Here is a 26584-nt window from a genome sequence, read left to right on the forward strand (position 1 = left end):
TAAATTCAAAATCATATATATATATATATATATATATATATATATATATATATATATATATATATATATATACACACACAGGCAGCTGTTTATTTTCATGTATAAGAGCCCATTTTAAGTGTGTGAGAAGAATATTAAGAAAACGACACAATTAAACAAGTGGCTCTTTTATTTTTATAATACTTAATGTTCAAATGATTCAAACTGGAAAAGTTGACAGCATAACTGAGATTAATATTTATTCATGTCTTTTCATTTTTCCACAAAACTATATGTGTTTTTCTTACTGTTGCTACTGTTGATAAAAATAATATAATGAAGCAGTACTATTACAAAACCTGGTAAATGTTAATGTTTAAAAACATTTATAATAATAATATAAAATAATAATATTTTAATATGTTAACTTAGACATTTTCTTTTATATATCCTCTACAATTGCTTGTTGTATGTTAGTATATGCATTTAGTATTAAGCTATAAAAAAACAATGAAACTTTTCCATCTGAAGCAGAACAGAACAATTTATCAAGTCTGTGATGAGTAACATTAACCATCTCACATTGCTTGCAGGTTTTTAATTTCTTTTCACATCAGTCACGTGTTGCTGTAAAGTGTGTTGCACCTCTATCTTGCGTCTTCTCCACTTGCTCTCTGCTGTCTCTAGTGAAATCAGGAGTGTGTAGAGGTTTGGGAGGGTCTGTGCCATGGAGGGACTTGCCGGTAAAACACCAGAGACTTGACCGTTCAGATTAGAGGAGGCCATGTGTCTCTCAGCCAGCTCACTGCGTCTATGCTGCTCATTGTGAACTTGCGCAGGTATGAAACTGATCAGACTCAGCATTCTTTGCAAAAGACAGAAGAGAGTTAGGATTTGAAAAATTCCACAATACTAACAGTAACAGCAGAAAATGTTTTTACTGTGTGCTTACATGTCTCCAAGGGCTTTCCTCATTGAGGACAGTACAATTTTGAGTATGAAGATCATGAAAAGCTTAATACCATGCCAGAGCCAATATGCCACATTCATAGCATTAACGATCCATTCATGATACCTGTGAAACAACAAATCATGAGTGCTTATGAGCAGCATTAAAATGAATTTTAACTAAGAAAAAAGGCTGTGCATCAATTTTAGCTTTAATTTTGTGATGTCCTGAAATTAATTTTATTCTAAAACTCAGAAATCCAAGAGTAACACAACAAATGGTTCTGACGTAGAAAACTCATACGCTGTGCCTTGTTTACAAGCAGAGGAATGCACACATATGCGTTGTGGTACAATTGTGAACTGCAGCAGAAAATGACCAGTTATTTTTGTTTTCTTTGTGCACAAAAAGTATTCTCGTAGCATCATAACTGTGGCGAGTGGGGCGGGGCCGAGGGACGTGGGAACAAGGAGTGAGGCCGGCAATGATTGGGCAAATCAGTGGCACCTGCGGCCCACCGCCCCACTCGCCACAATAACATTACAGTTGATTTCACATGGACTATTTTTAGGTTGTCCTTACTACCTTTCTGGGCCTGGGAACATTTCACTTGTGTTGCTGCCTATGCAGGGTCAGAAATCTCTCTGATTTACAACCCGAATTCCGGAAAAGTTGGGACGTTTTTTAAATTTTAATAAAATGAAAACTAAAGGAATTTCAAATCACATGAGCCAATATTTTATTCACAATAGAACATAGATAACGTAGCAAATGTTTAAACTGAGAAATTTTACACTTTTATGCACTTAATTAGCTCATTTAAAATTTAATGCCTGCTACAGGTCTCAAAAAAGTTGGCACGGGGGCAACAAATGGCTAAAAAAGCAAGCAGTTTTGAAAAGATTCAGCTGGGAGAACATCTAGTGATTAATTAAGTTAATTGATATCAGGTCTGTAACATGATTAGCTATAAAAGCTTTGTCTTAGAGAAGCAGAGTCTCTCAGAAGTAAAGATGGGCAGAGGCTCTCCAATCTGTGAAAGACTGCGTAAAAAAATTGTGGAAAACTTTAAAAACAATGTTCCTCAACGTCAAATTGCAAAGGCTTTGCAAATCTCATCATCTACAGTGCATAACATCATCAAAAGATTCAGAGAAACTGGAGAAATCTCTGTGCGTAAGGGACAAGGCCGGAGACCTTTATTGGATGCCCGTGGTCTTCGGGCTCTCAGACGACACTGCATCACTCATCGGCATGATTGTGTCAATGACATTACTAAATGGGCCCAGGAATACTTTCAGAAACCACTGTCGGTAAACACAATCCGCCGTGCCATCAGCAGATGCCAACTAAAGCTCTATCATGCAAAAAGGAAGCCATATGTGAACATGGTCCAGAAGCGCCGTCGTGTCCTGTGGGCCAAGGCTCATTTAAAATGGACTATTCCAAAGTGGAATAGTGTTTTATGGTCAGACGAGCCCAAATTTGACATTCTTGTTGGAAATCATGGACGCCGTGTCCTACGGGCTAAAGAGGAGGGAGACCTTCCAGCATGTTATCAGCGTTCAGTTCAAAAGCCAGCATCTCTGATGGTATGGGGGTGCATAAGTGCATACGGTATGGGCAGCTTGCATGTTTTGGAAGGCTCTGTGAATGCTGAAAGGTATATAAAGGTTTTAGAGCAACATATGCTTCCCTCCAAACAACGTCTATTTCAGGGAAGGCCTTGTTTATTTCAGCAGGACAATGCAAAACCACATACTGCAGCTATAACAACAGCATGGCTTCGTCGTAGAAGAGTCCGGGTGCTAACCTGGCCTGCCTGCAGTCCAGATCTTTCACCTATAGAGAACATTTGGCGCATCATTAAACGAAAAATACGTCAAAGACGACCACGAACTCTTCAGCAGCTGGAAATCTATATAAGGCAAGAATGGGACCAAATTCCAACAGCAAAACTCCAGCAACTCATAGCCTCAATGCCCAGACGTCTTCAAACTGTTTTGAAAAGAAAAGGAGATGCTACACCATGGTAAACATGCCCCGTCCCAACTATTTTGAGACCTGTAGCAGAAATCAAAATTGAAATGAGCTCATTTTGTGCATAAAATTGTAAACTTTCTCAGTTTAAACATTTGCTATGTTATCTTTGTTCTATTGTGAATAAAATATTGGCTCATGTGATTTGAAAGTCTTTTAGTTTTCATTTTATTAAAATTTAAAAAACGTCCCAACTTTTCCGGAATTCGGGTTGTAATAAAAAATATCTAAATTTGTGTTCCCGAAGATGAACAAAGGTCTTATGGGTTTGGAACAACATGTAGATGAGTAATGACAGAATTTAAATTTTTGGGTGAACTATCCCTTTAATAATCAATGCTAAAAAAAATCTGTGATGAATAAACATTGCACACAAGGCTGTTTTTATATCAATAAATTATGATTTTTATTTTTATTTTTCTATTCCAATTTGTTGTTGAAATATAAACATTTAAACAGTGGCTGTGATAAACTTGTTTTCATGACAGATCTATCCAGACATATATTACATAGACAACAGGTTAAGTAAAAATAAAACAAATATGTATTAAAATACATGTATTTATTATGTAGCCCCACTCCTTTTCAACATTAGGCTTGTTGTATTCTGGGCCCTATCATACCCCCAGTGCAACATGATACCAGGCACGATGCAAGTATTTTTTGATAGTTTCAGCCCGACAGGGTTATCATTTTCATGTCCAGCACCATGTTGTTTAAATAGCAAATGCACATGCGCCCATCTGTTCATCCATGGGCGTGCTGATCTCGAAAGAAGGTGTGTTCAGGCACATTGTCACGTTGCTATTTTGAGGCAACTAAAAACAATTGCGCCAGTGACCAACTAAAACCTAGTCTAAACTAAAGTCAATGGTGCAGTCAATATTTTTTTGTTGTTGTTGCTGTTAAAAGGGCACGTTAGTAATATGCACTCATAGGTGGGTGTGCAATGCAATTTACACTCTGCGTATTACACACACAGCACAGAAGCACACAAACCAATGAAAGGGTTACAGTGTAAAAGATTATTGTGCCCTGTAGATGGTCTGTTTGAGCGCTTTAACCTCACGCATGAGAACATCCATTTTCTCTCTGGAGAAGTGTTCAGTCTTTGCTCTTGCAAATTCCACCATGTAAATTGTGAATAAGCTATGGTGTGAGTGCAAAAAAAAGGGAATGGGAGATGAGATTCTGATTGTTTTACTACATGTCACACCCAAAACACCCCCATGACTCATTAAGAGAATAGGTACAACCATTTTGGACCATGCGCCTGGAGTGCTGACCGTTTTTCCTGTTGTAAAACTAGCAAAAGTGGTTTCAGACATGCCCTAAGTGCAACTGCGCCATGCATTTCCATACAATTAGATCATTAAAATAGGGCCCTCTGTGTTACAGTTTGTATTTCCACAACGTGAGGTAAAGGTTTTATGAATTTATTAATGAACTGCTCATTGAGATAAGATAAGGGAATGAGTGTTGTTTTACATGCTTATGAAAGCATAATTTGTTCACGTTCATGCAGCTGCACAAACCAGTGGCACTTCAACCCACCCAAAGGGGGTGGAGCTGACTGCTATGTAAGTAAACTCTGTGCACCATTTCATCAGAATCTTTTGATTGATAACGACAATCATTAGCCGCGTTTCCACTGTCGTGCCAAAGGCAGGCGTGCTAGTGCATGCCAGGGCCAGTTGTGTTTCCACTGTCACTTCCGGTGGTTGATCGTGCCTTGTCGTGGCTTCCTCGGGGCCAACAGCCCGGGTTTTTTGACCCGACGAAAACCTTGGGCCAATGCGGGCCAGCTGGGGCTAGAGGAGCGGTTCTGAACAAAGGCGGAGTTTTCCCGCATCTGGAGAGCGTCAGTGCCGCAGATCATTTCAGAAAGTTAAGCCATAACACCAGCATTAAAGACTTTTTAAAATAAGTTGAGCTCAAAACTCACTTAAAGTCATCAGCGAATGTTTGAAATAACTTGATCCGATGTGGATTATAATCACTAAACAGGGCAGAAATATTTATAAATGATGCAAAAGACTATGCATGCTAGGCATTAACATTACCATAGTAAAAATGGTAAATATGACCACTGGAGAAATCAGATGTCAGCTTCTTATTCTCTATCACAATCATGTATTTATTTAGTAACTTATATTATCTGTCATAAGTCTCGTCTTGAGAGTTTAGCTCCACGTAGCCTATCATAAAAATATTATAATGTTTTTTTGTTCGGGAGCTTTTATAAAAATAGAGATATTATCATTAATTCTAAATGTGACTTATTGGCTACTGTGGCTACAAATAAACAGAAACAGACTTGACTGAATAAGCAGGCTATTTTCATAACGCTTAAGCGTTAAACATAAATAAATAAAATAGAAATACATTTATTTCTGTGTGACTAATTTTGAGTCCTGATAAATTAATTCATTATGATCAATGTATCACTTATTCTATAGTAAAACATTAATGCTTTTGAATTAAAATATTTAACAAAGCATGCAAACAAATGGCAACTTTTATCATGTTCGTTTTGTGATCGTGCTAGTTCCAGTGACTTATTTCGTCGTTTTCTGATAAGTTCTCTTTGATGGTGAAATTATGATGTTGCGTGACATTGTTCCTGAGAGGCGTGTAAAGGGCGGGTCTTATTGAAGTGCAGCGGAGTTTCAGGCTCGACTGTGGAAAAGCAGCACTATTCTGGCCTCGGTGCTAATGGCCTGAGGCTATTAGCCCTGACTGGCCCATTTTAAGCCCTGGCTCGAGCTAGAACGGTGATGACTTGTGCTCTAAACAGAGTGGAGAGCACTATAGGCACATAGCCGTGTCTTGGTTTGAGGATGACTCTACAGTCGTTAGGCCCAAATTCAAGGCATGAAGCACTGACTGCCAGTGCTTGAAGTTCACCCATTTGCTTAACCTTCAGTTAAGCCAGAAGGTGGGCATTCTTAAGTGACAGGGGTTACAAATTGGCTTACTGGAGTGAATCGAAGCGAGGGCCCTGAGGACTATATATAAGTCTCAGGTCAGCATAGAATGAGGACAGGCGGTTGATGTGTAGGTGTTTGACCAGGAGCTGAACACCGGTCTGCCCTCATACAGAGGTCCTCGACCCAAGTTGGAGGCGTCTGTCATGACCACCTTCTTTCTAGTGGTCAGACCCAATGGGACACCTGACTGAAACAGGGCAAGGAATTTTCCAAGGTCCCACAACATTGATACAGCAGTGGGTGTCCCCTGAGATGAAAATGTCCCAGGCACCAAGTGTTGGACATGAACTTTGACCCTATATTGGAGGGGCAGCATATGCAGGTCCAGAGGAATCACAGAGGACATGAGGCTGAGCATCCTCTGGAAAGCCCTGAATGGACATAAAGTCCTGAGTCTGAATGACACCACTAGCTGCTGAATTATCAAGGAGTGCTAGCTGCTGATTTATCATCTGGGCAGAACTGATAAATGTCCCCAGAAAAGCTTCTAGCTGGCAGGGAGACAGAGAGCTCTTGGCTAAATTGATTCTCAAGCCATGCTGCTCCAGGTGGCTGAGCAGTAGTTCCCATTTTGATATGGATAAAAAAGCCAATCTTTGAGGTAATTCGAGATGCAGATTTCCATCTGCCTCAGAGGGGAAAGAGCCATGTCCATGCACTTTGTAAAAGTGTGGGGCCAGAGACAGTCCGAATAGCAGGACTATATATTGATAGGCCATTACCTTGAATGCAAATCTCAAGAACGGTCTGTGATGGGGGGGCTATCTGGATGTGAAAGTAAGCTTTGAGTAAAAAAGATCTCTCAGAACCACTGATAAAAAACAGTCCCAGGGGAATATTTGCGCAATAATCTGTTTCAAAATCAGCATCTAACAGCCATTAAATAAGCGAATGAATCAGATGCTTGAGATCGAGAATGAGCCTGAGCCTGATCCTGCCATCTTTCTTGGGAATGTAAAGGAAGTAATGGCTGTAAAATCCTGAGTTGCTGTTTGCTAGAGAAACTACCGAAGTACCGAAATTTGAAGCAATGTGGTCTGCAAGCAACCTGGAGTGAGTAGCCTCGTTATATGGTTTTTAGAACCCAAATTGAAACATCTGGGGTGGCTTTCTAAGCCTGGAGCCAGATGGGAAGTGGTCTGAGTTTTTCATCATCTGGTGGCGCTGCTGAAGCCCAGGCTCAGACTTAGGCTGGGGCTGAGGCGGCACTGGCTTGGCAGGCTGCTGAAACGATGGAGCCTTCTGGGGACTCCAGTTGCCTCACTGGAGCACTTCGGCAGGCAATGACGCATTGCCTGCAATGACTTATGTGCCACTGTAAAGTGCTCAGCAAAATCATTCACAGCAGGGCCAAAAAGTAACTTGGAAGGGAATGGTTAGTCTAGGAAGATGACTTTGTCAGTGTTCCTCATCCTCCATCTGATTTAGCCAAACTTGGCACTCCAGCACCATCGAGTTGGCTATGGCTTTGCCGATCGCCTGTGCAGTGGCCTTAGTAGTGCTTTGTGCAGCTCTCTAAAGGCATCGGAACTCTGACCGGACTCCTCCAAGATGTGGAGAAGTTTGGCCTGAAACACTTGGAGCTCTGCCATCATGTGAAGCACTGAACCAGCCTGGCCAGCTGCTGAAAAAGCCCTGTTTGCTAGGGTTGAGGTAGTTCTGCGGGGCTTAGATGGGTGCGCTGCATTAGCTTTCAACCCCAGGGGCGATGAAGGGCACAGATGCGACAGATTGACTGCCTCTTTGAGAGAGGGGATCTTGCCAAAACCTCAATTTTCATTGCCATCAACAGTGTTGAGAGCGGCAGAAGTGGAGGGATTAAAGCTCAGAATAGGGGGCACGCCTTGCCGCTGGCAAGATGATCGTTGATGGCGTCCCTTGTGGTACCACTCGTCTAATAGGCAGTGGACTGACTCTTCAGGAGCCGACCAGAGTAGGCCTAAATCCTCCACAGAATGCGGATCAGCTCACTGTCCATGCTGTAGATGTTGCTTGCATTGGAAGAAGGGTGTCAGAATCTTGGCTGGAACACACCCACTCCTCTGCATTGAAAGCTTTCAATGACATCAATTCATCCATGACAACTTCCTCCTCAGACCTGCCAAAGGAAATCAAGCTGCTCTCTGCCAACGAGGGGCACTCATCCACATGTGTGAAGCACGCAGGCGAGACGAGGAGTTGCAGGGAGAGTGAGTAGCATGCAGGACATGTGCTGGCGTGAGTTTACTCGAGTCCGGTGTTTTAGCCACGCTGTTTTTCCTCCTAGGCTCTAGGGAGGGAAAAAAATGGGAGAAAAGGCCGGGAGGACAGCCTTTGTGGAAGAAGTTGATCCACAAGCATAGAAGAGCGAGACTCATGCTCTCGCAGTGACAGCATTCGTCCCGGTGAGCACAGATTCTGCTTGGACACTGCCCAGACAGTGGAGTGCACTCACTGTGCCCATTTGCATCATGCAGGGTGACAACATCACCTGGAAATTTACTCAGATAGATGCCGAATGACCACATCGGAAAGCATATAGCTATCTTCCGCTGCTGGGGCTTTTTCTCATGGTGGCAAGCAGCAGGCTGAGCTACTTGCTTCAGCTTTTTGAGGGTCCAGCGAGGAAATGATCTTCGTTGCTAAAGAAGAATAATTCTGATGAAATGACGCTCAGAGCCGACTTATATAGCAGTCAGCTCCCCTTTTGGTGGGTTAAAGCGCCATTGGTTCTCGCAGCTACAAGAATGTGTACAAATGAGGCTTCGATATCAGAGTAAGCAGGAGTTTACCCCATAAGCGTGCAATGCAATGAAAGAGACCGTTAAAAAGCAAACAGAAATTCAAAGACAGAATTCCAAAAATGGCTGCGTGCTTGTTTCTCTGACACAAAGTAAATAGTGTTCACTAACAATTTCATGGACATTGAATGGCTTTCCTGAGGTAAATGCAACGTTATAGGTGACATATTGTTTACAAGCTGTTTCATTGACGTCTTTCCGCAGTTGAAACACACACTGATTGAGTGATTACATCAAACATTATACAGTACAGTAAGTTGTACTGTTTCTTTCAACACACCTTATGATTTTCATTCTTATATATATATATATATATATATATATATATATATATATATATATATATATATATTTAGTGCTGTAGCTACAAGTAAAGCAGAAGAGATGATCGATTCACATGCCAGTGCTACTTGAACTGATGCGCTAGAGCTAAAGAGCACCAAAACCAGATTGATTGTTTAATAAAGTCACTAAACATTATTCTAAATAAACCATAATTAGATCAGTACCTGTCCCATAAGGTTGTGGCACTCCAGATTGGCAGTGTGAACAATAAGAGCAGGTATGAGAGAGTCCGTTGAGGTAAAGAGATGTTTGAATTACTCACAATCTCCAGCTGCCCCACGATATTACACAACAGCACTAAAACAGAATAGGAGACTTTTACACTTCTGTATCAAATCCTCCTTAATCATAAAAGGAAATGGGACACTACAGTACCTTCCTGAACCTCTACTGGTGAGTTCTTATGTACTGTCCACTCCTGAAGGGATGGACTCAAAGATGAACAAACTCCATTGACGGTCTTCTGTTCAGGTTGTTCAGGGCAGTCCTGCTGGGATTCCTCTTCTTCAGCACGATCAGTCTGTGTCAGCATCCAGTGATCTGAGCTCACCGAATCATCAGATGCATCAGACTCCTTTCTCCGTTCAGGATACAGTGGCAGCGCATCTGTCGAGGTTTGAGAGACAGTATTAATGACAGCGCTGTTTAAAGCAAGTGGACAGAACTAAAACATGCTGACTGGTCAAGACAGCGCTCAAACTGGGTTATGATACACAATATAGCAAAAGACAAAAATTGCCTGTCCAACTAGCTACTGACAATTATGACTATTTCCATTTAGAATAGGTCTCACGTTACATTGCTTAAACAATATTTTTCGAAACAATGTTATGTCAGTAGTATTCATATACCATTCACAACTTTGGGTGGCAAGACTTTTTAATATATATATATATATATATATATATATATATATATATATATATATATATATATATACATACAGTGTTGGGAAGGTTACTTTGGAAATGTAATAGGTTACAGATTACAAGTTACCCTGTTTAAAATGTAATAGTAGTGTAACTTTTTCAATTGCTTTATTAAAGTAATGTAACTAATTACTATAGAGTACTTTTTGATTACTTTTCTAAATTTTTGAAAATTAAAGAATAATAAATAAAAAGCATATACATCAACTTAAATACAGTTATCTAATAAGCATGTGACATATTCTGTGTAATAAACTCCTGAAACATTGGTGTTTTTTTGAAACTGCTGTCTCTGTATATGATGATAGTTTTCTCAAAATAAGTAAAATGCACATGAAGTGACACAGAGCAGTTCTAGAAATTATGTTTATGTGCTCGTGTACTCCTATATTGAGGCGGCAGAGGTCGAAAACACTGCGAGTTTCAGTAGGCCTACTGTATGTGTAGTAAATGAAACCATGTCTTTGCCATTAATTTACAGGAGGGGTGGACTGGGAAAAAATTTCAGACTGGAAAATTCAAACTCAAACAGACAAATTCATGGACAAAACTATTTTTTGTATGGACCTGACATAAAAAAAAGGTTTAAATGTTTAATTTGGGGACATGCAAAATAATTAAAAGTTCTCTCCTGAATTGCACCTTTACTTCCATTTTTCTCTTCAGTCTCTTTATTTTGCCCTGTTATCCATCTCTCTCATGACTTTAATACTCAAGATTGAACAAAACTATACTTTACAATACAATACTCTACAATACTACAATATCTTTATAGAAAAATCCTAATACTTTACACGAGTCATGTTTTTCCCTAACAAAAATTAACCTTGCTTTTATTAGCCTATATAAAAGTAAAATAACCTTGTTTTTTTTTTTTTGCAAATGGATTTGTATTTATTTTTAAATAAATACATTTGTAAAATAATTTTACATTTTGGTAACCACAGTTAAACATAGTAACCATTTTCTCTGGATTTATAGTTAAATATTAATGTTAATTTTCGTAAGGGTTGTGTTGTCTGTCGTAGCTCCCCCTAAACCTATAAAAAAAAAAAATCGGAATTTTTTTTCAGCTAAATTACTACTGTAACATTACAACAGATAATAATGATGTCCTTTATATAGTATTTTGAGTGATGGCTGATGAGCAATGTGCTGCTGCTTGATTAAATAAAAAAAAAAAAACAAAGACAAAAAAGCATCTTTACAGATGAAACTGACCTGAAACCCTGAACAGTAGTTCTGCTTCTCTGCTCCAGCTGTGCGCTTCCACAGTCCACTCTATTCTCTCTCTCTCTCTCTCTCTCTCTCTCTCTCTCTCTCTCTCTCTCTCGCATTGATTACTCTGAGTCTGATCCAAACCGTTTGGCGCAGGCGCGGAGAGCGCGCGAGTCATGACTAACACTTCATGACTTATTAGAGATTTAATTATCAAATGGCGGATTCGCAAATGATCGCTTTAGTACATTCGGCAGCAATTATACAATAATGATATTAAATAGTGGGGCAAATTTCCACAGACACGCAGAATGTGCAAGTCATATATTGCATTTTTTGGGCTTAATATTCACAGACACTAGTCTATGTCATGTTTTGATTCACGTGTACTGACCTACTTTTGATTTAGTCATCCAAAATGTCTGCGTTAGGCATTCCGTTATTTTTTTTTTTTTTGTATAAGTCACTTATGTTCACCAAGGCTGTATTTATTGGATAAAAAAAACATAGTAATACAGTGAAATATTATTACAGTACAAAATAACTGTTTCAATGTATGAACAGCTTCTAAAATGTAAACCCTTTACATATGTAAACTTTAGAAATATTTACAAATCCTCTATTCATTTTCATAGAGTTATTCCAGTTTGTTTTAAGATCAATGTGTCTGAGTATTGAACATTTCCAATCAGTCTTTCAAAATAGGGCAAAAGATTTACATGAATTTGTACATCTCTACCATAGTTTTCATGAAAGGGTTTTAGTCATACGTTGACATTGTATGCATCATGTAAATGTATACATACCTAAATTTAAAATAAATAAAAAAGTACAATACATTTTGTAATACAGTCACTCACTGCTCTGCTGCAAGAAGTATACGGTATCTTGGTATCCACTGTAGAAAGCTTTCTTCAAATTCTGACAATCAACAAAAAATGCAGTTAATGACAGAATTTTAGCTGACACAAATTGTCATCATTTATAAAGATTTCTCAACGTTGTAAATATTTGAGGAAATACTAATTCAGTCTTCATGTTTAATTAAATGTGGTACTTGCCGTTTATTTGTAATAATTTGTGAAATGTATTAGCCATTACTGAGTAAGAATAGTTTCAATAAGTCAAACACCATTTTTTGTTTCTATGTTCTATTTATTTAATCCACGGGCCAAAATGAACAGAATGTTCAAGCTGTTCAGGGTTTCCATACAGTGTTCAGGGTTGTGTTTACTCTGAAAAGAAAGAAAAAAAGCAACATAGAAGTTTCTGTGTTAGGACACAGTTACAAAACTCACCCTCCAGTCTCGAGGGAACAAGGCATCTACCAGCCTGATGAAGTTGGTGACGGAGCACTGGAAGGAGAGCTGCTGGATGATGGCATCGCACAGGATGGTGGAGGTATCGGATGGACAGATGTCCATGTGTCCAGCAAACGGGGAGATGGTAAGGGTGGGAGAGGAATCCTCTAAGGGCTGGATGTTTGTGAAACCTCCATCCATATAGTGCTGGCAAAGTACAGAGGTGATGAATGTATAGCTTATTCTGGGCTGTGTGTTGGTTTAGTGTATTTCTGTAGTGTTTTAGGCATGTTGTCACTAGGGTCGGGTACCATTCATGTGCCCAGTATGTGCCCAGATACATTCCCAGGTAACTAAATTTTTCACTGATTGATTTAATGTGAATTGACAGCAATTCTGTCAGTACTCTTAAAACTACTGAGTTCGGTACCCAACCCTAGTTGTCACAAAGCACATGGTACAAACAGTTTTACTCACCTCTCCTTTATACTGTGGTGGGATCACGCCAGAGTATACAGGGACGAAACAGCTACACAAAAGTGCCTTACAGAGGAAGGAAAGAGGACAATAAAAGAAAATGTGAAAGAGAACGTAAAATACAGTTTGACCTGTATTACAAAATGCTTTCTAGAGTTTTGTTGCCTTTGAATTAAATTTAAAACTAATAAAGTTTATCTTCTTGCTGGTTAAAAAACACATAGATGAATTAGAAGAATTGTATAAACGTTTTAAATCATCTAAATCAACAACATGTATGTTAGACCCTATACCATCTAAGCTCCTAAAAGAGGGGCTTCCAGAAGTCATAGATCCTTTTCTGACTATTATAAATTCCTCATTGTCATTAGGATATGTCCCCAAACCTTCAAACTGGCTGTTATTAAGCCTCTCATCAAAAAACCACAACTTGACCCCAAAGAACTAGTTAATTATAGACCAATCTCGAATCTCCCTTTTCTGTCCAAGATACTAGAAAAGGTGGTATCCTCACAATTATTTTCCTTCTTAGAGAAAGGATTATAATTGTGTGTGAGGATTTCCAGTCAGGATTTAGACCATATCATAGTACTGCGATTGCTCTCCTTAGAGTTACACATGATCTGCTCTTATCATCTGATCGTGGGTGTATCTCTCTATTAGTTTTATTGGATCTTAGTGCTGTGTTTGACACAATTGACCACAACATTCTTTTGCATAGACTTGAACACTTTGTTGGCATTAATGGAAGTGCATTAGCATGGTTAAAATCGTATTTATATGACCGCCATCAGTTTGTAGCAGTGAATGAAGATGTATCATATCGATCACAAGTGCAGTATGGAGTACCTCAAGGCTCAGTACTAGGGCCGCTACTCTTCACGCTTTATATGTTACCCTTGGGAGATCTCATCAGGGAACATGGTGTTAGCTTTCACTGTTATGCTTATGATACTCAGCTCTATATTTCTTCGCGGCCCGGTGAAACACACCAATGTGAAAAACTGGAATGCATAGTCGATATAAAAAACTGGATGACGAGTAATTTCTTACTGCTAAATTCTGAAAAAACAGAGGTGTTAATAATAGGACCTAAAAACTCTGCTTGTAATAACCTAGAACACTGTCTAAGACTTGATGGTTGCTCTGTCAATTCTTCGTCATCAGTTAGAAACCTAGGTGTGCTATTTGCTCGCAATCTTTCCTTAGAAAGCCACGTTTCTAGCATTTGTAAAACTGCATTTTTCTATCTCAAAAATATATCTAAATTACGGCCTATGCTCTCAATGTCAAATGCAGAAATGTTAATCCATGCATTTATGACCTCAAGGTTAGATTATTGTAATGCTTTATTGGGTGGTTGTTCTGCACGCTTAGTAAACAAACTACAGCTAGTCCAAAATGCAGCAGCAAGAGTTCTTACTAGAACCAGGAAGTATGACCATATTAGCCCGGTCCTGTTAACACTGCACTGGCTCCCTATCAAACATTGTATAGATTTTAAAATATTGCTTATTACTTATAAAGCCCTGAATGGTTTAGCACCTCAGTATTTGAATGAGCTCCTTTTACATTATATTCCTCTATGTTTCTCTCTTATTCCGAGGTCACCGTAGCCACCAGATCCAGTCTATATCTAGATCAGAGGGTCACTGCAGTCACCCGGATCCAGTACGTATCCAGACCAGATGGTGGATCAGCACCTAGAAAGGACCTCTACTGCCCTGAAAGACAGCGGAGACCAGGACAACTAGAGCCCCAGATACAGATCCCCTGTAAAGACCTTGTCTCAGAGGAGCACCAGGACAAGACCACAGGAAACAGATGATTCTTCTGCACAATCTGACTTTGCTGCAGCCTGGAATTGAACTACTGGTTTCGTCTGGTCAGAGGAGAACTGGCCCCCCAACTGAGCCTGGTTTCTCCCAAGGTTTTTTTCTCCATTCTGTCACCGATGGAGTTTCGTTTCCTTGCCACTGTCGCCTCTGGCTTGCTTAGTTGGGGTCACTTCAACTACAGCGATATCGTTGACTTGATTGCAAATAAATGCACAGACACTATTTAACTGAACAGAGATGACATCACTGAATTCAATGATGAACTGCCTTTAACTATCATTTTGCATTATTGACACTGTTTTCCTAATTAATGTTGTTCAGTTGCTTTGACGCAATGTATTTTGTTTAAAGCGCTATATAAATAAAAAAAGGTGACTTGAATTAGGTATGGTTAACAAGTTGTAAAAAAATATGCATAATAGATAAAACATCTAACTCTTGACATATGAGCTAATTAAACTATAATAACTAACGTGACAATAAATGAACAACTCACTGTTACCTATTACATAACCTTGCATAACCTATTAATGTATTAACAATGTATAGACTACAATTTATAAACTATAAATAAACTAACAGTTTATTATAAAATGTTACCATGAATGAATACCAAAATAAATCATAATACTTACTTTTATAAGGTCATTGCTGGAATGAAATTCTGACACAATGACATTTTTTCCATCAGAGATGCGAGTCATGGAGATGTGCAGACGGCCGCTGGCCAGAGTGTGTGCATTATCAGGCAGACAGCGCTGCAGTGTGACCTCCAGCCATTGGAAAATATCCACCGTAGGACTGAGAAGACCGAGCGGATGCTGTTTGATAAATCGCGCAAATTCCAGAAGCTGGTCTCGCACACGTCCTGTGAGAAGAAAAGGAGGATTTAATGACTACTGTCTCATTTAAAAGTCAGTTATTAGCCATGATTCTTATATCCAAGTGACTTACAGAACATTAAACCCAGTGCCAATCTGATGCTCTTTAAGTGGGATTTGAACCTACAACCTTCACAGTAAGTACAGTACTAAATCCTAGTCCGTGAATGAAGGTCATGAATAGGATGATCTCAGATTACCTAGATTGGAGCCACAGACGACCGCTGCAGCGACGAGGGAACCAGCAGACGCACCATAGACTCTTGGAGCTCCGTGTAGGATCCAGGCCGCGTTATCCAAAAGACTCTGCGCAGCACCGAGCTGGTATGTTGCTAGAAAGCCAGAACCACAGAAAGACACAGAGAGGTTGTCATTTTTTGACAGAATGCATAACGGTGAAGACATGACTAGAATGATCTCCTCAGTGTCAGATGGTATGAGTTCTTCAGTGCTCGAACAAACTTTAGATGAGGAGCATCAGTGCAACGTATAAAAACATATGGTCACGGTGTAGTTAAACCAAAAAGATTTTTCACAAAAAATAAAATAGAAGTCCCTCCTTCCCCTCTGGGACACCATGAGTAATGTGAAACCACTGAGGAGATCAAATCCTCAAATCAATTCCTCACTTCATGATGTCTAAAGTAGGCCTGTTATGTTTGTGTCTACACACTTTCAAAGGGCATCAGAGGTAAATGTCTGCATTATTGTGGTCTTTAGAGCAGTCATATGCTTGACATTTAGTAAAATGTCTTAAAATGAGCACAGTCATGTCTAGATTATTATAGAGCTATAATAATAGCTAAACCAATCATACATTTCAAGTGCACACACATTAAGAGGAAGAACTGATCCCGGAAGGACTATGAATCACTAAAATTGAAACTTAAATTTATCAACTTCCTCTTCCAAAACTTAGACGTGTTATGTAGATAAAATAATTGTGAAATTACCTACCATTCACACAGCTAGGGTTTATTTACAGTGAGCAATAAACAGGTTATGTCACTTCCCCCAGCTGAACGAATTGCTTTTAAGATACTGTTAAAAGTTCCCATTTTCACTCAAAGGCCCCCCATTGGTCACAGCAACATTCAAAGGCCCCATGACTTTTCCAGTTGTTCCTGATTTACGGGATAAGGATTGAGGATAATAATAATAATAATAATAATAATAATAATAATAATATATATATATATATATATATATATATATATATATATATATATATATATATATATATATATATATATATATATATATATATATATATATATATATATATATATAATAAAAAATAAAATAGAATAAAATATTTTTTACTCAAAATGTCTACCTGATATATATATATATTTACAGCTTAGCATAACCATAAAATAAAAATACAAAATAATAATAATAAATAATCAGTTGTATATTGATTTTTTAAAAGCCTATAGGGCATATGGATTTTATTAATTTAAATGACTGATTAATAAATTATTACTATAAATCAAACTTTTAAAATTAGATTAGAATTACATTTCTCAGTATAGTTTTTAAAAAGACAGCAGGAACCTTGGTTAATAATAACAATAATAATAATAATAAAAAATGTTGTAGAGGGGGTAAATTAAAAATAAGAAATATAAAAATTTTTTAGTTGTTTTGTCTTACAGTACTTTAAATAATTTTAAGTCATTTTTGAAATTTCCCTTTGGAAATTTGCGGAGGCGTCCTAGTGGACCTGCATGTGCTTTGGATGGTGTTTCATTGCATTGACCCATTCATCAACATTTTTCTTATTATTTTATAATTATCATGCACCTAGATTTTATTAAATAAAAATAAATATTTATACTTATTTATTTGTTATAGAGAACTATTTACTGTAAGAAAACTGCAAAAGGTCTAAAAAGAAACGGTAAAATATATAAAACTTTATCAAATACAAATTGCAGACATTTCAACCTAAAAAAAAAGTTTGAGCATCTTATTTGTCAACTCCCTTCATACAGTTAATAACTGATTAATAAATCCACATATTTCATTCTGAAGATTATTCGATTAATGGTAAAAATCAACAATGTAATGATGTTATATAGTATAGTATAATGCAGTACAGTTCATAAATCTGTAAAAATAACATTGCACAGTTTTACAACCTGAGAGAAAATTTCCTATCAACTCCAATCACCAACTATGAGAATAAATCAGTATTGTTGTGTCAAATTAGTGTCATTCAGCTTTTAACACATACTAACAGAAAACTACTGCACACTACTACCCTCAGTCAAAATCATGTGGTGTGGCTTTTAAACTGAGTGTCTCCTAAAATATTACTGAGTCTTGTGGTACTTCTAGGATATCAGCCATCTCTGATGCTGCTGTTGGCTTTTCACATTGAGCTGCATGGGACGTTCACTCTGACAGAAGATCAGCTCTGGGTTTCCCAATCTAAAAAGTCAGGTTAATTCACTACTAAAGCTGGTCCTGGATCCGAATGTGGGAGTGAATGTTATGGGGTTGGTGATATGCTGAAGTTGTGTTCAGAGCCGGGGCTCATGGTAGCAGGAGTCGATACAGGTGATACTTCCAGAGCTTCTTCTCTGTAGTCTGGAGACGCAGGACTATCGGGAGACCCTGAGGGTTCTCCACGCTCTGACCTGCCTTGCATGATTTCTTCAGGGGTCTTCAGAAACCTGCAGCACATGTAAAAGGAAACATGTTACCTGTTTCTGATGCAGAAAAGCTAGTTCATGCATTCATGTCCTTTAAACTGGACTACTGTAATGCACTTCTAGGTGGTTGTCCAGCATCATCAATAAACAAGCTACAGGTAGTCCAAAATGCAGCAGCTAGAGTCCTTACCAGGTCAAGAAAATATGATCGTATTACCCCAATTTTACAGTCGCTGCACTGGATACCTTAAGTTCTGTATCACGTACAAATTATCATTACAATGCCCGGTTTAACAGAATTAACAGTTTTAGCTTCATGGTTTACTGGATGAGGATTAAGGATAAAAACAAAAAAACAAATAGAATATTTTTTTTACTCAAAATGTCTACCTGATATTTTTTTTCCAGCTTGGCATAACCAGGAAAAAAGAAAAAAGAATAAAAAGAGAAAAAAAGTAATATATATATATATAAAGCCTATAGGGCATATGAATTTTATTAAATTAAATGACTTTTCCAGGCCTAGAAATCAAACTTTTAAAATAAGATTTTAATTACATTTCTCATATAGGTTTTAAAAAGACAGGGGAACCTTGCTTCTTTAAATAAAAAGTTGGTTTAGAGGGGGTAAATTAAAAATAATAAATATATTATTTTGTTGTTGTTTTGTCTCATAGTACTTCAAATAATTTTTGAAATTTCCCTTTGGATATTTGCGGATCTGCATGTGCTTTGGATGGTGTTTCATTGCATTGACCCATTCATGAACATTTTTCCAATTATTTTCTAATTATTGTACATCTAGATTTGATTAAATAAAAAAAATATTTCTACTAATAAACAATAATTTGTTATAGAGAACTATTTAATTTATGCATTTAGCAGATGCATAATTTATTTTTTACATTTAGAACTATTTACTGTAAAAAACTGCAAAAGGCCTAAAAAGAAATTGTAAAATAAAAAAATATTTAAATAAATACAAAATTCATACATTTTAATCTAAAAAAAAAAAAAAGTTTATGAGCATCTTATTTGTCAAGTTAATAACTGACTAATGAATTCACATATTTCATTCTGTAGATTATTCGATTAATGGTAAAAATCAACAATGTAATGCAGTACAGCTCATAAATCTGTAAAAATAACATTGCACATTATAAACCTGAGAGAAAATTTCATATCAACTAATTTACCTGACTACTACATTTAAGTACAAAACATATATATATTTATACAAATGTACTTCAAATGCCTTTTGAGAGCCTCCACTTACCGGAAGAGCAGCCTCTGGCCTGTCTCTTTCTTGATAATGTTGAGCTTGTAGTAATGGCGTAATGCTCTGGACATTTTCTCATAGGTCATATTGGCCCTGTTCTGCAATAACAAACAAACAGACCCAATTATTATCAGTTGCACGTGAAGCAATGAAGACATGAGCTGGCGTGGTCTGTTGCAGTACCTTGTGGTTGCCCCAGAGTCGTGCCAGTCCGTTGGAATCCACCACTCTGAAGATCATGGCGTCTGGATCCTCCCAGCGTATGAAGGCCTCATACCTGCTGTCCGACAGCAGCTGGTACACATAGTTCCATAAGAGTTTGCAGTCTAATGAAAAGCAGTGTTGGGAAGGTCACTTTGTAAAGGTAATAGGTTACAGATTACCCTATTAAAAATACAATAGTGTAACTATTTAAATTACTTAAAATGATGTAACTGATTATATTTGATTGACTACTTGTACACATGTTTTCAACGGTTAATCAGTTAATCAAATCTCAGACAGGTTGTGGCAGGATTGATGTACTTGGCAGAAGCGGTGTGCTGCAAATTCAAACAAGAGAACCAATCAAATGCATCAGAAAAGCATCACTTTACTACACAGCCTTTAAATGGCAGGAGGCATTGTGCAGATCAAAAACTATTCAACGTATCATTATTTTCATAAGTAACTGTAATTTAATTACACATTTTTCTCAGTAACTGTAACTGATTACAGTTACAACTATTTTGTAATTAAATAACCAGTTACTGCCCAACACTGAAGAAAAGATCAGTATTTTTTTTTTTCCTCCATTACCAATGGCTGGTATCATATATTATTTTGTTACCAGTTTTCAAAGTCTCAAACAAAATGCATGAGCACCTGCAATCTTTCCATTAGCCTCAGAGGTTTGTGTGGTGTTTGCAGGTCCTGTAGGTTTATTGGACAGGTTGAGAGGCTCCTCTCTAGAGTTAACATTTAAAGGCTGTCTGTTTTTTTCTGGAGACGTTTGTTGATTTTTTTCCTCAGGAGAATGATGAGAAAGCTCTGCAAAATATGAATAAAAGTAGAGCTATAGAATCTCAAGGGTCAAGGTGAAATTTGTACTTTAGTACTAAAACTCATCCATATCCTGTATCAGTGGTTTTCAATCAGGGAGCCGGGATCCACTAGGGGCCTCAGTACACTTCCAAGGAGTTTTAACATTAAATGTTTACACTTTTAACATTCTTAAACACAAATGTAAGCATATGTTTACAGAGTTCAGCATATTTGTGTCCATGTTGGCCACATTCATCCCCTCATTTTAGGTAAACTGTGGCCATATTTTACTAATTTGTTCCCTTGTTTTAATTTAAATTATAAGTTAAACTAAAACCCATGGTTTAACTAAAACTAGGGAATTAATTCAATCATGTGATCAAATTCTTAATTCATGTCTACCCAATCTTTTACATTTCATGTGTGGGGCCCGAAAATAAAATATTTAAAATTTGTATTAAATACTAAAAACCCATTAAAACCCATTGCAGTTCAATGATGAACACCTAAAGACTTACAAATTCATTCTCAGAAATGTTTTATATACATCTTCATATCTGCATCTAATCCTGAATAGTTCACCCAAAATGTTGTGCTGGAAATTTACTAGTCCTCAGGCCAAGATGAGTTCACCAGAAAAGATTTTTATGTAGCATTTGCGTATCACTTGCTCACCAACAGATCCATTGCAGTGAATGGGTGCCGTCAATATAACCTACCCATAAGAAAGTAAATTTCACATCAAAGTCCACTGACATACTTGTTTAGAACAGTTTTGGACTGTTTTCACTTGAAAACAGTGTTTGATCTGTGTATATTTCTCTCCTGATTCAGACATATTAAAATGTCTTACCCTAAAGTGATGGTTAGAAGTTTAAAAAGTTTACACAGATCCGTTTCTTACAAACAAGCTTTTCACTTCTAAAGTCATTAACTGATGGACTGGAGTGCTGTGGATTACTTGTGGATTATTGTGATGTTTTTATAATTTATCATTTATTATTGTGATGTTTGGACTCTCATTCTGACGGCACCCATTCACTGCAGAGGATCCATTTGGTGAGCAAGTGATGCAATGCTACATTTCTCCAAATCTGATAAAGAAACAAACTCATCTATATCTTGGATTGCCCGAGGGTGAGTACGTTTTCAGCACATTTTTATTTTTGGGTGAACTATTCATTTAATAAAATGAGATCTATGCCCAGGGCTTTGATTTCATGACTTTTTGAGGTTTAAGTGCTGACCTCTGTGCATGGCATGTGAATGCTCAGGGTCAGCAGAAAAAGGTTTCCTCTCCTGGCTCTGATCTGTGTTGCAGCTAGATGTTAACACCCAGGAATTTGGATTCGCGGGACAAACAGGAACACTTCTGTTAGAGGGAACATAAGGACCTGCAAGACCAATTATCAAATGCTATTTATACCTTTAACTGCCAAACGACATATATAGTCAAGTCTTGAAAAATGGCAAATATGAATGAAATGCATTGTAAAAAATTGTTTGAATGGAGGTAGGTCTAATTTAGCCACACCTATTGGCAACAGCTCTATTTGCATTACAACCAGGAAATTCTCTTCTGCATAAAGAAATGGGTGTTATTTAACACCATGTTACACAAATGAAGCAGATCAGTGTGTTTCCCCTCAGAATCTTTTATAAAGGACTATACAATACTGATATAAAATGTTAAGTATGATATGCCAAATGTTTCCCTTTTCAAGGACTGGAGCAAAAACAGTGGCTCAGTTCCTTCAGCGGTGTGTTTGCTACAAGCTTCGGCAAGTCATTTCATTCATTCTCTGGCACTTGTTCAAATAGGAAGTCAGACATTTATCAAAATGCCCATAATAGAGGATTGCAAAAGAATAACCTGAATAAGGAAGAGTCCTCTTGGCTTGTCACTTAAAAAATATTTGGTAACATTTTACAATAAGGTTCATTAGTAAACATTAGTTAACTACGTTAGTTAACATAAACTAAGCATAAGCAATACTTTTACAGCATTTATTAATCTTAGTTCATGTTCATTTCAGCATTTGCTAACACATTATTAAAGTCAAAAAGTTGTGCTTGTTAACATTAGTTAATAAGCCGTGAATTAACATGAACTAACAATCAATAACTGTATTTTCTTTAACTAACATTAACAAAGATTAATAAATACTGTAAGAAATGTATTGTTTGTTGTTTGTTCATGTTAGTTAATTAAATAATGTTATTAACTAACATGAACTAATAGAACCTTATTGTAAAGTGTTACCAAAAAATTGTGTATAAATATGCAAGTGGTCAAATAAGACGAGCATGCCTGTTTAAAATGGATGGATTTGATTGCTTTTAAAACCTCAGCTGAACACTGAAGAACATATCACCTGTCGTCCCGTGTGAGACGGGCATCTGTTGTGACTGTGTGTTGGAGCTGGACAGCGGACTGAAGATGGCACATCTCCTCTGCTGCTTCACATGCTGAAGGAGTTCATACAGAACGTCACCTGTCACAGCAGTTAACAAAACAATTATTATGAGAGGTATGTACAAAACTGTTTGATATGTCTTATTCATTTCATTATCACACACCAGAGCTGGGACAGCGAAGACGGAAGTCCTCTTTGGTGAGAAGACAAAGTGCCTTTCCGTTCATCTCAAATTTGTTGTGGTCTGCACGTCGCAGAGAATATTCCCTCTGAGCCCAACGCAGCCAGAGATTCACGTCCTCCTTATTCCACAAGGATGGATTGATCCCTGTACATTACAATCATAAAATATAGCATTAGTTCACTGATAAATGAAAACACTGGCATTTACTCACCATCATGTCTTTCAAAAATCTATATGAATTTCTTTATTTTATGGTAATGTAATATTTTATTGAGAATTTTGGAGAATGATGAGGCTGCAGTGGATGTAGACAGTGTCTAGTGGCTCTAAATCTCCATAAAAGTTATAAAAACACCATACAAGCACGTAAATGTCTGACTTACTATATTAAATAATTTCTGTCTATTCCTTTCACAAAACTTTGTATGGCTTTGGACTATAGGTAGACTTATACATAAATATATGAAGACATGCTTTACGCTCAGTACATTTGTCCTTTAAAGCAGTTCATGTACATTATTTTATGTGGGAACATACGCAGTCTTCCAGGTAGCTTGCAGAGTTCATCAGGCACTGTATCATACCCGGATGAAGGTTCATTTTGTGGGTCGTGCATAATCAGAGAGCAAACTTGGGGTTTGGTCCCATTACAGCTCTGCTGAAGCATGGAAGGGAAAGCAGAAAGAAACATTTACTTCAATAAAAATCAAAGAGAAGTTTTCAGTGATGTATAATAATGCATTTATATGAATGAATCAGAAAATACAGAAACTTGACAATCGACTCTTGCTGCATGAACACAAACTGAGATCTCAATACACACAGCAAAAGTGAAAGTAAGTTTGAGACACACATTTTTTATTTTCAGTTTTGCACTGTTGCCTACATTTTAATGAAGTAAATTTGCATCAGAAAATCTGCACGTTTGACTTTTTTTTATTATGACATTTGAGAGGGTTTACAAACTAATAACGAAAAAAAGAAAGCTAGTCGAATAAATTTGCTTAAGTGAGCAGTTTGATGTGATTTTCGTGTATTTAACGTACTTTACTTTCCTTGTGGGCATTCATAAAAGCACTGACTACTAGTTTATATTCATAGAACTATACTGGTATTCGGTGGTGAGAAAGTGTTGTGTGTTTATCATGGATCTTACCTTTATCAAAGGTGGCGGTGAGGAGGCGTCACTCATGTTCTGTAGCTTTCAATACTTGACAAACCCTTCTTAATATTCGCTACAATATTAATACCGGATTACTGTATCAATAGCTGATCGATTTATACTCCAAACACAGCATTTGGTGTCGTGTAAAGTCGTAGTTTTGCACAGCAGAGTTTGTCTTTCTTATGCGAATCGCTGCAATTTTAAGAATCCTTCCGGGAAATGAAAACGAAAGAGAGGATCTGCCAGGGGCTGTGCACACAGATCGCTCAAACGCTGTAGGAAGAGATCGGTCCCGTTTGGGTTAAGACCGTCTGCTTTGCGGTTTCCCGATAGTCCAGAAAGATTAAATGGTTTGAAAGAAGAAGCACAGTGGTACAACTTTAAAAGTGTCAAATGAACAAAATATTGTAGGCTAAAAGCTCTGGGATAAAATAAATAAATAAATAAATAAATAAATAAATAAATAAATAAATAAATAAATAAATAAATAAAACGGAAAAGGTGGATTTGTTTATTGTTATCCGTATTAATTAAATACATTCGCAATTAAATTCGCAATACGTATGCAACCGTTTATTTGCATATATATATATATATATATATATATACATACATACATACATACATATATATATATATATATATATAAATCCAGCGTCCCCATGGTGTAACAAGTGATATGGAAAAATGGATGGATATGTCTTATTCAGTAATAAAAATAAATAAATATATAAATGAAACGAAATGGAGCAGATGATTTTGCCAATTACGCCATGTTCCTGGAGCAACATCTTCTGATGATCCCGGATCAACATTTTTGTCCAAAAATATAGATTTAACCCAGTCCCTACCCCTAAACCTGATCCTACCCATAATTTATTCCAAAAATCAGTGGGAAATGATAGCTGATTAACAAGGGTATAGAAGCACCTAACTCTGGTTGTAAGATTAAAATTTTATATCTCAGTTCTGATTGGTTGATTGGAAGTATGTTGATCCAGGAACATGTTGTATTGGTGAAATCATGCTCGCCATATATATACTTTAAACTGCAGAAAATTGATTCCGATGAGTGAGTGAGGCATGAGCTGGTAGCCTAAATGAGTTAAACTGGCACTCAGCTCAGTTTATGTCTTATGTCTATTTTGAAAGTGCAATTTCCAGTTTGGTATGTCATTCAGGTTTATGCTGCATTCATGCCATTTAATTACCATGATTTCAAGATGACTTTCAGTGATATTCACTTGGAACATTCAGCCGGTTACAACATTATTACATGCAGGGACAATGGCAAAAACATGACTACTTATAACAGACAATGAGGGTTACATGAAATGAACAAACCAATGAGCAAACAGAACTGATAATCACATGACAAGACAATAAACCAATCAGAACATGATACAATGAACAAGAATACATTTCATGACACAATAAAAGTAATATTTTGAAAATGCTGGACATGGACAGTATACCATACACACAGCTTCAATGGAGGGACTGAAAGCTCTCGGACTAAATCTAAAATATCTTAAACTGTGTTCCAAAGATAAACGGAGGTCTTACAGGTTTGGAACAACATGAGGGTAAGTTATTAATTACATAATTTTGCTATGTAATGTGAACTAACCCTTTAAATGACAGAGCATACACAGCAGCAGGTCAGGTTGTAGCTTTGTTGCACATGATCGCAGTGCATCAGGCTTATCAGGCTGATCTGCTGAAGGACCTGGATACAGGCGAGGCCCTTTCAGCTGACTAGGCAGCCGAGCTGCACCGCACCACAGACCTCTCCCTCTGTGCTACCAAGCAGGCCGCCTCCGCCATGGGTGATCTATGGTGGCCATGGTGGTAATGGATAGACATCTGTGGGTGAACCTGGCAGACATCGGGAGGAAAGAAAGGGGCTTTCTTCTCGATGGTCCGGTCTCGCCTTCTGAACTTTTCAGTACCTCCGTCGAGACGGTGGTCAGGAAGTTCAGGGAGGCAAGGGTGCGCTCAGCTGCCTTTAAATCCTTCATTCCACGAAGGTCCAGGTCCAAGCCCTAACAACATAGGGGTCCTGGCCCGTCTCAATCTGAGGGTCAAAGACAGGTGCAGAAGGCTAGTGTAACGGCTCACGCTCCTCC

At 37.6% G+C, this 26584-nt stretch overlaps 2 protein-coding genes across 4 annotated transcripts; both read right to left on the reverse strand.

The window, feature by feature from the left end:
- Positions 1-209: 209 nt before the first annotated feature.
- Positions 210-16547, reverse strand: LOC132129181 (1-acylglycerol-3-phosphate O-acyltransferase Pnpla3-like). Its single transcript, XM_059540675.1, has 9 exons — positions 15928-16547; positions 15482-15714; positions 13009-13074; positions 12529-12738; positions 12091-12151; positions 9459-9689; positions 9248-9380; positions 932-1054; positions 210-844 (listed from the first exon to the last, which is right to left on the reverse strand). The coding sequence occupies exons 1-9, from the start codon at positions 16130-16132 to the stop codon at positions 577-579; spliced, it is 1530 nt and encodes a 509-aa protein (XP_059396658.1). The 5' UTR covers positions 16133-16547; the 3' UTR covers positions 210-576.
- A 1188-nt stretch (positions 16548-17735) lies between these two features.
- On the reverse strand, positions 17736-24714 carry LOC132129110 (transcription factor ETV6-like). 3 transcript variants are annotated; one of them, XM_059540569.1, is made up of 9 exons: positions 24447-24714; positions 23828-23948; positions 23270-23434; positions 23065-23184; positions 21937-22083; positions 20531-20695; positions 19850-19992; positions 19664-19764; positions 17736-18408 (listed from the first exon to the last, which is right to left on the reverse strand). In XM_059540569.1, the coding sequence occupies exons 1-9, from the start codon at positions 24480-24482 to the stop codon at positions 18225-18227; spliced, it is 1182 nt and encodes a 393-aa protein (XP_059396552.1). In that variant the 5' UTR covers positions 24483-24714; the 3' UTR covers positions 17736-18224. The 3 variants fall into 3 exon arrangements, with proteins under 3 accessions (XP_059396552.1, XP_059396553.1, XP_059396554.1); XM_059540570.1 differs by having other exon boundaries at positions 23828-23945; positions 24447-24713; XM_059540571.1 differs by lacking the exon at positions 21937-22083 and having other exon boundaries at positions 24447-24711.
- Positions 24715-26584: the final 1870 nt, after the last annotated feature.

This window comes from Carassius carassius, chromosome 46 (assembly GCF_963082965.1).
Source record: "Carassius carassius chromosome 46, fCarCar2.1, whole genome shotgun sequence".
Lineage (NCBI taxonomy): Eukaryota > Metazoa > Chordata > Actinopteri > Cypriniformes > Cyprinidae > Carassius > Carassius carassius.

Bases quoted from the DNA above. Each gene is read 5' to 3' on its own strand.
- LOC132129110 (XM_059540569.1), bottom strand. From the start codon at position 24,482: ATGAGTGACGCCTCCTCACCGCCACCTTTGATAAAG. The intron at 23,435-23,827 runs GTATGTTCCCAC...TGTAATGTACAG, and splicing joins CAAGCTACCTGGAAGACTGC to GGATCAATCCATCCTTGTGG. The intron at 20,696-21,936 runs GTCAGCACTTAA...CATATTTTGCAG, and splicing joins TTCACATGCCATGCACAGAG to AGCTTTCTCATCATTCTCCT.
- LOC132129181 (XM_059540675.1), bottom strand. From the start codon at position 16,132: ATGTCTTCACCGTTATGCATTCTGTCAAAAAATGACAACCTCTCTGTG. The intron at 12,739-13,008 runs GTGAGTAAAACT...GTACTTTGCCAG, and splicing joins CACCACAGTATAAAGGAGAG to CACTATATGGATGGAGGTTT. The intron at 9,690-12,090 runs GTGAGTGACTGT...AAACCTCGACAG, and splicing joins ATACTTCTTGCAGCAGAGCA to ATGCGCTGCCACTGTATCCT.